The 13,841-nt window shown below is 50.2% G+C and overlaps 1 protein-coding gene across 3 annotated transcripts in view; it reads left to right on the top strand.

Annotated features, from left to right (window-relative positions):
• Positions 1 to 13,841, top strand: part of ADGRD1 (adhesion G protein-coupled receptor D1) — a 150,113-nt gene that overhangs the window by 50,486 nt on the left and 85,786 nt on the right. For all 3 annotated transcript variants that reach the window (XM_036824041.1, XM_036824042.1, XM_036824040.1), the window contains one exon: positions 3,161 to 3,302. In XM_036824041.1, the coding sequence (XP_036679936.1) occupies positions 3,161 to 3,302 (142 nt within the window). The remainder of the gene's footprint in view (positions 1 to 3,160; positions 3,303 to 13,841) is intronic.

The following is a 13,841-nucleotide window of genomic DNA, read 5'->3' as shown; positions in this document are numbered from 1 at the left end:
CATTTTTCCCATATGTTTTTCTTAAGTCGTCATTGTCTGCCTGTGAGAAGATTCATTCATTCAACACATGTTAATTGAAAACGTACCGTGTGTCAGGCATGGTTCTGGGAGCTGGGAGAGCAATGAACAGAATGGGTAAGAATGCGGCCCTGGTGGAGCTGACCTCCCAGCGGGAGAAGAGAGCTGACTGGATGAAATATTAGAAAACGTACACGGAGGGGGAAAGAGGGGTGTGTGACAAATGATGCTGTATTTTTAGGGTTTCATGCTCATGGTTGTGATTTTATTGTTGGCTAATATTGGAGTCCTAATTTTTGCTAGAAAAATGACTTCTAGCCTGTTTGCTGGAATTACATACGTGCTGAGCGCACGGAGTTCTGCGGAGGGAAGCATGGATTGCAAGGCGCTGGCAAGGGTGAGTGCAAAGCATCTCAGCTCCCCGGAATCGCGGCCAGAGAGGCTGTCCACCTGGGCGGCCCCCTCGTTCTGCGAGCGAGCTGGCCTCTGTGTCACCGGGGACCACATCTTTCTGTCTTTGGGTCTGATTTGGTCCCTGGTGACATCAAGCCAGTCTTAGGTTTCCACGGCAGTGGCTGAACCCCATGCATTTTCAGTGGGGGTGATATCACCTCTGTGGGGTGAAGACTGGTTTTGGGGGCAAGGAGTCTGAGCTATTACAGTGGTTGTGACTCTGCAGAGTTGTGTAGAGCATGTTTTATGTACGTAGGCAGATTTACTGTATCTCTGTGGCACTAAAATCTCACAGGATGGGCGGGGTGTTGATGGGTGATGGCAGGGTGTTAGGGAAAAAGTGTCTAATAAGACTCTTGAGGGGGTGATGATGAAAACAGTGGTTGAGAAACACTGAACTAGCGTGCTGCTTTCTTTTCAGTGTCTTTTGTTTTTTTTTAATGTGTGTGACTTATTCTACGTGTGTCTTCTCGTTCTGGGCTTGCACCAGTGACATTTTCCCAGAGAAGGACAATCAGACAGAAAATCAGCCGTGTTCTCTGAGCTTCCAGCAGCCCCTCAAGGTTCCAGCCTCGGTGATATTCAGACACGAGGAATCCATGCCTCTGTTTTGCTACAGACCCAGGTCCTTGGTGACCTTCTGTTGGAAAGACCCTCTTGCAGGGTCTTTCCATGAAGGCAGGGCTGGGGTTTTAAACCTTTACAGTGATATTTTTTTAAACATCTCATATTGACAGTTCCAGAAACAGTTCTGTGTGCCGCTGGGGACCGGCTCTCTTTTAGGGACACGTGTAAGGGGCCTGTGTGCAGAGCCGGGTGTGGTGTGTGAAGGGGGCCGGTTGCAGGAGCCGCATGGGTCCCACGGGCTCCACTCCAGGTCAGCAGCGTTGAGGCTAGTTAGTAGGCACAACTAGTTGAGGGAGGAGGGAGAAGATGGTGCACCCAGCTCCCAGGGCTCGGCTTGATGTTATGACGATAGTCCTGCGGACATAAACGCACATAGGGGGCAGAATCCCCAGTCGGGCTTTGGAGAGCGAAGAGGAGACACGCAAAGTCCAGATTGGGCAAGAGACCAGCAGGCGAATGGGCGGCCCCAGCGGGGGCCGAGGGACTCCACGCCGCAAGCATCCCAGCGTAGCTGTCTGAAATTCAGATTTAGGCAACAGACATTTGCCGATTACCTACCACACGCCAGGCTGGGTGAGGGCTGGGCGAGGGCTCGAGCAGACACCGAGAACACAACATTCAGATCGGTGTGCATTCTGGGAGTCATTCAAGCACCACACGTGGCAGGCCCTGAACGTGAACACCTTCTAAGATCTTGCACCCCAGGTTCCTTGCTTGCCTCGCCCTAGTCCTGGCCCTGAATATCATTTCAGCCTCATAACTCCATGAGACAAGTACTGTGTATATCAGTCAGGATTCTTTTGATTGGGTTGTAAGTGACAGAAACCCCAGTGTAAGCTGTTTTTTTTAAAAATTTATTTATTTTATTATTTTATTTAATTTATTTATTGTTTCTGGCTGTGTTGGGTCTCCGTCACTGCGTGCAGGCTTCCTCTTCGTTGTGGTGCGCGGGCTTCTCATTGCGGTGGCTTCTCTTGTTGTGGAGCATGGGCTCTAGACGTGCAGGCTTCAGTAGTTGTGGCATGCGGGCTCAGTAGTTGTGGCTCGTGGGCTCTAGAGCGCAGGCTCAGTAGTTGTGGCGCACGGGCTTAGTTGCTCCGCGGCATGTGGGATCTTCCTGGACCAGGGCTCAAACCCATGTCCCCTGCATTGGCAGGCGGATTCTTAACCACTGCACCACCAGGGAAGCCCCGTAAACTGTTTTAAGCAAAAGAGGAGTTTGTTGGATCACCTAAGCTGAAAGGTGCACGGGCAGCTGGCTTCAGGAGCAGCTCGATCCAGCATCCAGTCGATGTCACTCAGCTCCACCTCTCAGCTCTTCCAGGGGGTGGATCCCCTTCCCAGTCAGTCTCTCTGCTCATGATTGTAAGCCACTTCTGGGACCTCATGCTTCAGGGCTGATGTCTAGCAGAGAGAAGTGAGAATCTCTGACCCAGCGTTTCCTTCTGAATCTTGTTACTTCTCCTCGGATCTTCTTGGACCATGTGCTCACGTCTGAACAGTCAGCATGGTCTGAGGAATGCAGTGCACTGCTGCATTCAGGTCAGGATAGCAGGCTTTACTCTTAGTCAAGGATGGAGTTCCCTCCAAAACACGTGGGCTGCAAGTGGGGAAGGGATGATCGCCTGGAGGGAAGCTGAGGTGCCTTTATCAGGAGAAGGGTGAAGGGCTACTGGGTGACAAGACAACAGGCATCTATCACACTACTATTTACCACACCGGTTTATAGTTAGGGCAAATAGAGTTCCAATAGGTATGTCACTTGTCCAAGGTCAAGTAAATGGATGGCTGAGATTCAGGCTCATTGTTTTGACCTTTCTGTTCTTCCCCACATCCTGGGCCATCCCCCCTTCTTCTACTAGATTATAGGCTCTGTGAGGTCAAAGACTCCATCTCACCTTTTGGTACCAGCATCAAGCCCTAAAGAGAGCAGCTCTTTGATAGAAATCAAAGCCCCATCCCAAAAAGATTTCAAAAAATCTCAGGCTTAACATTAAATTTTAAACCCAAGGTTTTTTTCTTTTTTTGTGTGTTTTGTAATGATTTTTCATTTCTTTCCAAGGATTGCTGAGGCAGCAAACTACAAAAACTGCTTGCTGTCTGTGACCAGCTATCTGATTTCCCTGGAGGTCTTCCCGACGCCGAAGCTCTCCCAGAACTTATCGGGCTCCCCGCTCATCACTGTTCATCTCAGGCACCATTTGGTGAGTTCGAGTGAATTTGTCGTCATTTCTGTTCTTTGATTTCGTTTTGCAGCAAGGAATATTCGTATGTACGATTGTATAAAGAATCTTAGATGGATTGGTGCTGGCCAGGATTAGCATTTCCCTCTTTTCTAGTGTTCGTTTTCTTGGGATTATCTTTGAACAGCAGTGGAAAATCCCCCAGATGGCACTGGGGTTGGGCACACAGTATTGACTTTGGGTAAAAAGGCTTCTAAGAACAGATGTCACTTTCATAGGTGTGTGCGCCACAATCATGGGTATTTCTGATTTACAATAAATGTCATTTTTGTAGGAGGGGGATGTACTGACTGGTTCTCCCTTATCTTGATAATAGCCATTAGTAAGTTGGAGAGCTTGGTTCTCTCTGGGAAACACAGTTTAGTGTTTCGAAGAGACTTTTTTATGCTTTCGGTTTTGAGTGATGAACTGTTTGTTTTGCCCCATTGTAACCATAATTCTCTCTGCCTTCACTTTATCTTTGTCAGTGATAAGAACGACAAATGTACTGGGGACACAGGTGTGCACCTGTCCTTTAAAAAGTACGATTTTCCCTGTGTCAGGATCGTGTGCTGTGATACAGTGTTGATTCGACACCTGAAGGTGTGGTTTTTCAAGGAATTTATTTTAAAAAATGCAATATATATATATATATATATATAAAATTTAGTTTATTGAAGTATAGTTGATTTACAATGTTTTGTTAATTTCTGCTGTGATTCAGCTATACATATAAATATATATATATATATATACACACACACATTCTTTTTCTTTTCCATGATGGTTTATCATGGGCTATTGACTGTAGTTCCCTGTGCTATACGGTAGGACCTTGTTTATCCATTCTATATGTACAATAATAAGAACTAAATATATTTTTGATTGCTTGAAGTCATACAAAGACGTTTCCCGCCAGGATTTTCTATTTTGTTCCGTTTTATACTGTTCCATCCCATTCCACCAACATTACCTGAAGCCCTACTGTGTGCCAGCCTCTGGGGCCGTCCACGTGTGTTTTCATCCCCTCCTCCATGAGACGGCCATTGAGGGAAGCCAGTGAGTCAGGACACAGTCGCTGTCACTGCAGCTCCCGTCTCACCCTGCCCCCCGACCCTCATTCCCCACGAAGGTCAGGCCCCTTCTTGGTTCCCTCAGAACCCAGCTCTGCCCGGCTGTCCACACTTTCTGGCCAGTGTTCGTCTGTATCTGTGCTTTCCCAGGCTGATGGCACCACCCGACAGCCGTCGCTCCGTTCTCTCTTTCATCCTGACCATCTCGCCGGTTTCTCACGTCCCTCTCATCATTCCCTCCTTCCTCAGGGAAGGACGTTTTCCTTCTCTTCTTCAGGAACCTTCCCTCCCTTCCTCCGCCCCCACTCTCTGCCTGCTCCATCCCTCTCTCTCACGCCCTTTCCATCCACAGGCAAACTGTCCTGACCTGAGAATGCCCCTCTCACCCTACCTACCTCTCTGTCTCTCTTTCTGAAGATCACAAAACATTAAAACATTTTAAATTGTGGTAAAATACACATAACATAAAATTGACCTTCTGAACCATTTTCAATCTTGCAGTTCAGTGGTGTTAGGTACGTTTCACATTGCTGTGCAACCGTCACCACTCTCCATCTCCAGGACTCTCTTGATCTCGAAAAACAAACTCTGTCCCCATTAAACACAAACCCCCCCTCCCCGTCCTCAGCCCCCGGCACCCACCCTTCTCCCTTCTGTCTCTATGACTTTGGCTACTCTGGGGACCTCGTGTAAATAGAGTGATAGAGGATTTGTCCTTTTGTGTCTGGTTTATTTCACTGAGCATCAAGTCCTCAAGGTTCATCCGTGTTGTAGCAAATGTCAGAATGTCCTCCTTTTTTTTTTTTGGGCAGTGCCATGCGGCATGTGGGATCTTAGTTCCCCGACTAGGGATTGAACCTGCGCACCCTGCAGAGGAAACGCAGAGTCTTAACCACTGGACTGCCTGGGAAGTCCCAGAATGTCCTCCTTTTTAAGGCTGAATCATATTCTATGGTGAGGATGGACTACATACACTTTGTTTATCCATGCATCCGTCAATGGACACTTGGGTTGCTCCCACCTTTAGGCTATTGTGAATAATGCTGCCGTGAATGTGGGTGTGCAAGCATCTCTCCAAGACCCTGCTTTTGGTCCTTTTAGGTGTGTACATGCAGAAGTGGCATCGGTGGTTCCCAAGTTCCAGAGATCTTATGTGACATCCACCTTCCCTTCCCTTCTTCAAACTATTTAAAGTCGATTTTTACTATGGTTTCCAAGTTCCAGAGATCTTATGTGACATCCACCTTCCCTTCCCTTCTTCAAACTATTTAAAGTCGATTTTTACTATCTCCACTTTCCATACACATTTTCGAGCTGCAAAAATGGTCTCACACGCCTCCAGAGACCCCTGCTCACCTGGGCTCCGTCGAGGCCCGTGCCCCGCCGCAGCCCCTGACGCCCCAGCCCCGGGCTTGCCGTCCACGCCCTGCAGGTGCCGCCCTTTCCCTGGTGTCAGCTCCGCCTCTGCTGCACCCCCTGCTCTAACTCCCGAACACAGCTGTTCCCTCAGCCCCTCTGCATGAACGGTTACTTCTCTGAATTCATGGGCATGCCGTGATTTCAGCCGTCACCTCCGGGCAGATGTTCCCGATGACACAAAACCCACCTCTTCCCTCGGCCTCGCTCCTGTTTCCGGGCAGGTTTCTCGGCTCCAGGTGTGCAGGTGGGCACGTTACCCCCGAACCCGCACGTCCTCTGTGTCTGTCCTCTGTCACCACGTGGCCTTCTCTCCGCTCTGAGCCTGGCACCCTGGCGCCCTCCTGGGTCCGGGTCCCTGCGCAGGACCAGCTGTGACCCTATTTTCAGAGCCTCCCTCGCACCTGCTCTGCCCCGCCGTGCCTCCCCTGGTTCTGCCTGAGCTAGAAGCTTCCTGACTGTTCTCCCTGCTTCATTCTCCCCGAGTTCCAGGCTTATCTTCCAGAAACACATGCCAGGTGGTCTTACTCACCTATTTAAAATCTTTCGGTGACTAAGGTTTCCCTGAAGACACATTTCAACTCCAGGCCTCACGGTCGGTCTCTAGCGGACCTTTCCAGTCTGACTTTCTGCTTGAACATCTGTCTGGAGGAATGGAAATGCTCGCTCTCCCGTGAAGTCCAGGCCTGGTGGGCCTCCACCCTTGCATGTGCCCCTCCCTTTGTCTGGAAGGCCTTCTTCCCACATCTCTGGGGTCAGTCCCACCTCCTCCATGAAGCCCTCTCTGATGTTCCCAGGGAAGGACCACGTTTCCCTCCAGGCCGTCTTTGCACTGCATCAGTACCACCTCCGTATGTTATTATTTATGCAAATCGACCATCTCTTAAACCAGCCCGTGCGTTTCTGGAGAGGCTGCCCTGGGCCCTGTTTGGAATCACTGATTCCTTCCTCGCGATGCCTGGCGTCGAGCTTTGGCTCCCAGCAGCGGCTCCGTAAGTGGTTGTTGAGGGAACGCCGAGCTCAGAGCCAGCAGTGCCACAGAAGTGGCCTCGTCAGGAGCTGTGTTGTTACTTGTGTGTATCTGTGCGGCTCCTCTTCCCATGGAGAGATGCCCGTCCCCGGGGCAGAGGCTCTTCCCCTGCTGCCACTGCGAGGACGCAGCCAACTCGGCAAGAATGAGCTCGGCGGGCTCAGCTCAGCGGGCCCAGAGGCTCAGTGTTGGAAATTTGGTCCTGGCGTGAAGCAGCGGTATTTTTAGTGCTTCCAGTGTTGGGGGTTTTATAATGTGGCATCTGTAACCCAGGTGTATAAAAGCAGAGAAGCCTTGCTCTGAACGACTCTGGAAGCGATGTGTGTTTGAGGCTGAAGTGGCCCTAGGGAAGGGGGCTGTGAGTCACGGTGGACGCTGGCGACCAGGCTGTGCTGGGGCTGTGGGTTGTACTGGGGAGCGGGGGGCTTGGGCACCAGGGCCTGAAGCTGAGGCACGAGGCTGAGCGGGCAGGGGAGGGAGGGGCGGATGGCCTGAAGGCGGGGCTTCCCGGTGTCCAGACCCTCAGTGAGTTCACGGGGCGGGGATGTGTCCGTGCGTGCACACACACACACACCCAGGGCATACGCTGACACACAAATACACGCACACATGCAGACCTAGCACACACACACACATACACACATGCACCCAGGACATACGCTGACACACAAATACACGCACACATGCAGACCTAGCACACACACAGACACACGGACACACATAGACCCGACACACACACACAGACACACACACGCACCCAGGACACACATAGACCTGACACACACACACACAGACACACACACACACCCAGGACACACATAGACCCGACACACACAGACACACACACACCCAGGACACACATAGACCCGACACACACACATAGACACACACACACACACCCAGGACACACATAGACCCAACACACACACACACACACACACACACACACACCCAGGACACACATAGACCTGACACACACACACACAGACACACACACACACACCCAGGACACACATAGACCTGACACACACACCCAGGACACACATAGACCCGGCACACACACACAGGACACACAGAGACCCGGCACACACACACAGACACACACATGCCCACACTCCCACACTCACCCTCCTTGTTAGATCAGGCTGGTGTGAACCTGGAGTTTGAAGAGCGGGGGTGATTTTGTTTTGTTTATCACGGTTCCCTCCCTCCCTCCCTCCCTCCCAGCCCCTCTCTGAGTAGGGCCGTCTCCAGAGCCCCCGACCCTCAGGACCTCACCATCAGCCAATGTCTTTTGTGATGTTCTGCCATAAAGATCCTTACATTAAAAAAAATGTTCTCAGTATTTTCTTAGGAAGCCAACTCGAGTCGGTTGTGGGTGCAATGAAATAAACAAACCGGAGTCCACTGCCCTGATATCCAGGGGCTTTGCCTTGAGTCCCCAGTGCTCATTATGGTTCTGTGCTGTCTGTGGGTAGCGACCCGGGTCTGACAGACTGTGACGGCCAGCGTAGCCAGGGCTCCTGTGCCATGTCTTCTTGGGAATCTCTGTCCCAGGCATGCCTGGGGCCCAGCGTGTGTGTCCTCGGAGCCTGTGTTCAAACCCATCGCAGTGCTTTGCTTCACTCATGTCCCCTGCTTCCCACGCCATCAAACTGTCCAGATTCGGACCCTGTCCTTTGGCCGCGACCCCAGTCGTGCTGATTTAAAGGGGGCTTCCTGCTGCTTCGCCGTGTGTCCCGTCCGGCGCGGGGACCCCGCTGGGCTGCAGCCTTGCCCAGCTCAGAGCACTTGGCCGGGCAGCTGGCAGTGATGTAGAGGCTGTTGCAATAGACCGTCCAGCTGAGGAGGATGGAAACGGGGAGCAGATGCACAGCCCCCTCTAGAAGTTACTCAGGGCACCACCCTGCTGTGGTTAACTGGTCCCTGCCCTGTAGCAAGTGCCAAAGTCCCCTGCCTAAAAGACGGGTCAGAAATGGCAGTGTTCTGGCCAGTTAGAATCGCTCACAGCCTCTAATCAGAATCTTAATTTGTAAATCGAGACTGAACGGTCACCTTTCCCTGGTCGACGAAGATGAGACCTTTGCTACCCCCAGGAGGAAGCAAAGCCTGAGACAAGCAGATTCTTCGGAAACTCTGAGAATTAGAAAACCAAAAGCCAGTCTCTTGAAGAGCTAAGTGCTGTCAGTTTCGATAGCTATTGTCTAAAACTTACTCATCAATCCGGCTTTAGCGCTCTCTGACTGTCAGTGCCAAAGACAGGCCGTCGTCCATCAGGATTGTCGTAAAGTTGGGAGGGGATTGGGTCCAGTGACAGCGATGATCTAGCATCGGTGATGTTTGGCCCGGGAAGTGGCCAGAATGGAGGGTCTGCCCCTCTGCGCGTCTGACGCCAGCTCCCGGAGGACCAGCGGCGGGGCCGTGGTCAGAGCACACACTGTGCTGCCTGCCCGGCTCCGACCCGTGACGGCCGTGCGCCCCTCAGCGGTGAGTCCGTGGGAGGCTCGGTGGCTGCCACGCGGGAGGACGCCCAGGCAGGATGCGGACCACGGTGACCAGCTCAGAGGCTGGGGCGGCGTGGCTGCCACAGCCATGCACAGCGCGAGCCTCGTGGGGAGGGGCTGCAATCGCCCATCTGAAGTCGCTTCATAGTAAGAGAGGCGAGTAATCTAGCGGGTAGTAAGAAAATCTGCATCATGAAACACTCACAAGTAAACACGAGGGTATCATTTGTCCTCCGGGATGTTTATTCATTGGCTCGTACGTTGACTCAACAAAAACCAGCTGTGTGACCTCGAGTGGGGTGTTCTCCTCCCTGCCTCCATGTCGTCCTCTGTAAGCCGGGACGGGGGTTAGTTAGCGCTTGTTCGGTTCATAGTCTGCGGTGCAGGAACAAACTCCAGCCTTGGATGAACTTTAGCAAAGAGGGCGTTTTCCAGGACATCCTGCAGCTCACAGGACCGGAGGGAGCTCCAGCCAGGGGTGGTCAGGGCCGCACAGGGGCCCTGCGCTGGTGCTGGGTGAGGGCCACCTCTGTGTCTGTGCATGTGTCCCCTCCTCACAATTCAAAGCCCCGGGAGAGAGCAGGAGGGAGGATGTCAGTTGGTGTGTGAGGGTCGTACGCCCGTCACGGGCCAGAGGGTGGCGGGGAAGTGGGTGTAGTTCCCCCAGTATCACCTGTGTGGGGTTCGTGCACCTTGACAAGTGTAGCATCTAAATGATGGGGTCGACCGTGTGAACAGAAGTCCTGACAAATTCTAGCCCCAGGACTTCCATCTGAGTCTCAAGACGCACACGTGCTTGGGGACAAGCTCTGAGGGAAGCCCTGGGCTCTCCCCTGTGGGGGGCTGGGACCCATGTGCCCTCAGGGTGTTGTACCTTCTCAGGCCATCTGGATGCGGGGAACGGCGTCAGGACACAGGGGGCTTTGGTCCTGCCGATGGGGGCGGGTGATGTGGCGTGGCTTCCTCAGAGGTAGTGCCACAACTTCTGATCTTTGAAGGGAAGCCATACACCTGGATTTAAAATTATATCTCTGGATTTGTATTGTTGGCAGCTGATTCAAATTCGCTTTTAACATTTTCAACCAAAATACATCTGTGGGTTGAGCTGGGCTAGTCGGTCACCAGTTTACAACCTCTATGGTTTTTTTAAGATTTTTATTTGAAATGATTTTAAACTTAAGGAAAAACTGCAAAATAGGACAGAGTTCCCATACACCCGGCTCACCCTAATGTTAATATTTTAAAGTACAATTCTTGAAACCAGGAAATTAACAGTGATATTAACTAGTCAATAGACATGCTTTGGATCTTGTCAATTTTCCTGCTTAGGGCTTTTCCATATAGGACCTCACCTGTCTCCTCACCTCCCAGCCTGTCGTGGTTCTTCAGCTTTTCTTGGTCTTTCAGCACCTTGACGCTTGAATTGTCCAGGACACTCACTTTGGAGAACATCTCTCAGTGTGGGATTATCTGATGTTTTCTCACAGCGAGGTTGAGTTTATGCATCTTTGACAAGAGCACCCCAGAAGTGAAATTGTGCCTTTCTTATTGGATCACACCAGACTATGTGAGTTTCCTGTGGCTGCTGGAACAAAATAACACAGACTAGGGGGTTAGACAACAGACGTGTATGGTCTCACATCCTGGAGGCTGGAAGGTGGAGATCAAGGTGTCGTCAGGGTTGGTTCCTCCTAACTCCTCTTACCTTGGTGTGTAGACGCTGCCTTCTCTCTGTGTTCTTATGTGATCTCTGTCCTCTTCTTATAAGGACACCAGTCATGTGGGATCAGGGAACAACCCTATGGCCTTATTTACCTTAATTACCCCTTTAAGGCCCCGTTTCCACACACAGTCACATCCTGAGGTCCTGGGGACTAGGTCTCCAACAGATGGATTTGGGGGCACAATTCAGACCAGACGCAGGCAGTAAAGGATGGCATTTATTATCATCCGTGATGCTCACTTTGATTGCTTGGTTGAGGGGGTGTTTTCCAGGTTTATCCATTGTAAAGTTATCGTTTTTCCCTTTGCAAATTATAATCTCTTGTGAGAGAGATACCATGAAACTACACAGCTGTCATACCTCTCATGATACTTTCTCCAAAAATTTTAGTGTCCATCAATGGTTATTACCTGCAAAAATTATTGCTGTAGTGTTTGCCTAATGTTGATTTTCTATTTCCATCATTCTTTCTACATTTATTAGTTGGAACTTTAATATAAGGACAAATTATTCAATTATTTATTCATATCAATATGATTCTTGGACATTTTGTTCTGTAGGCTAAAATCCAATACTGTCATTATTTATTTTGTTGTTCAAATTGTCCCAGCTTTGACCATTGGGAGCTTTTTTCCAGTTGGCTCTGTGTCCTTTTGATATGCCTTCCTCATTTTTGAGTCTTTCCTTACTTTCTAGCATTAAAGATATTCTAGGCTCATGGAATCCACCATTTCTCCAAGGAGCCCTGTTTCATTTTATTGGCTAGTGGTGTTTAGAAACCAGGATCTGGGTGCAAAGTGTGCTCATTTCTACTGGGGTGTCATTGCTTCTGAAATGTATGTGTGTACTTAAACAAACAAACACATGCATTTATATATTTATCTATATCTGTCCATCTGTATGTATATGTTAAGAAGTGTAAGTTCATTCTGATAACGCTTTGCAATCAAAGACCACAGGATTCATTCGAGGCTTTTTTTATATCTTTCCTTCTCCAAAGCTGGCTCTCATGATTCTCAGTATTTTTACTTCTTTGTAAAATAAAATATATTACACATACAGAGTAGTTCAGGATTGCTAACCCACACCCCCGTGGGAAACAAATGTACTAACTAGAGGACAATATTTGTTCACCTTCTCTTTGCCATTAGCTTACACTATACAGTTGAAATTCTGTTTTACAAAGTTACTTAGGTTGGTTCCTTTCTTCTCCCTTCCCTTCAGAGTGGGTTAATCATTTGTGATACAGTTAGATTCATCTGTGGTTGTTTGTATTCAGTGATGGATGTGCCCCATTCTGGTCAATTTTAGTTATTGATTTATTTGGGGGGCGGTATGTGAAATGTAACCAGAGTCCTAAGGGTCAGATCGACACAAGCAGGTGCACTCAGAGGCATGGCACCCCATCCTGCCCTGCTCCATCCTCTGTTCTTTGTTCTTTGCACTCCATCCCCAGCTATGCCCTCTAGGTAAGCTGTTCTCTTAATTTCTGGTTTATCCTTTCTGTGTTTCGTTTGCATTGAACAAATAGGCGCATGTACATTTTCTTATATCTCCTTTCTTCCATGAAGGGTAGAGTGCTATAAAAACCCTTTCGAACTTTGCAGTTTTTCACTCCACAGTATACCCTGGAGATCACTCTAAACCAGTTCATAGAGGTTGTCCACATCTTTTTTTTTTTTACAGCTGCATAGTACTCCGCTGTGTGGATTTATTCAACCGTCCTGTGGTTATCAACTCCTCTCCTGCATATGGGCATTTGAGTTGGTTCCAATATTTTGCAAGCAATTTGTTGGAGTGAATGACATCGTTTGCCTGTATTTCCCCGTTGTGAGAGGTATAGCCTCTCTTCTGTGCTCTTGGAAAAGCGTGTGTCTACTTGCACATGGACCCCTCTCCCCAGGCTGCTCTCTCCCTCCTGTGTTGGCCTCTGGCTGTTCGGGGAGCAGTGGAGTGACAAATAGCAGAGAGAACAGGAAGAGCTCAGTCTCTGCACACGAGGTCACTGTGAGAATGGGTGCCGCCAGCCGGATTCCTTCCCCGGCTGCTCTAGTGATCTGTGTGTGTGTGTTTAACTCATTTCTGAAGACGCAGCATTATGAGCTGTCGACCACAGACAATAACAATCACCCAGATGGCCCAGATGAATACAGCACGGGGAGCAGCCTTCCTGGAACTCGCTGCCCCCAAGTGACAGTGCGTTCTTGCCCCCCGGCACAGAGGCCCGGAAGGCGTGGGCAGGAAGCAGGTGCCGACGCCTCCGCCTGAGCTGTGCTGTGTGACCTGGGTCATGGCTGGAGGGAGGCGGGGCATGGCTTCGAGTGGTGCTGAAAGCCGCTGGCCTTCAGGGGTGGCTGGAGAAGCAGCACCAGGTGAAATTGAGTGTTGCTATGCTTTTTGAAAACACGGTTCTTTTTTCTTTAAGAACACCACCCTTCCAGACTCCAGCAGCTAAGGAGAGATGCTTGGATAAGCATCCCTTTGCTCTGGGAGGCTCTGGGCAGGGGCTCCGTCTTTCAATGATCCTTGACACCTTGCCCCTGGAGTGGTTCAGAAGATGGTGTGGACGGGGGAGTGGCGGGAGTAGGGGGGGGGAGTGACGGTGGGGGGCGGCAGGGGGAGTCAGTCCTTCTAAAATACTTCTCACTTTCCTGCTGCAGCTTGAATTCCGGCTTGGGCTGGCCTCGAGGCAGCTGCTGGACGTTTGGTAGAAGTTTACATTTTTTCCTTCTCTGAAGTCAGGAAGGTGCCAGTTTGGAAACCAGAGAACAAGAA

Source organism: Balaenoptera musculus, chromosome 14, assembly GCF_009873245.2.
Source record: "Balaenoptera musculus isolate JJ_BM4_2016_0621 chromosome 14, mBalMus1.pri.v3, whole genome shotgun sequence".
In the NCBI taxonomy this organism is placed as follows: domain Eukaryota; kingdom Metazoa; phylum Chordata; class Mammalia; order Artiodactyla; family Balaenopteridae; genus Balaenoptera; species Balaenoptera musculus.
The sequence above is the reverse complement of the archived record's forward strand: the minus strand, read 5'-3'. Positions and strand labels throughout refer to the sequence as shown.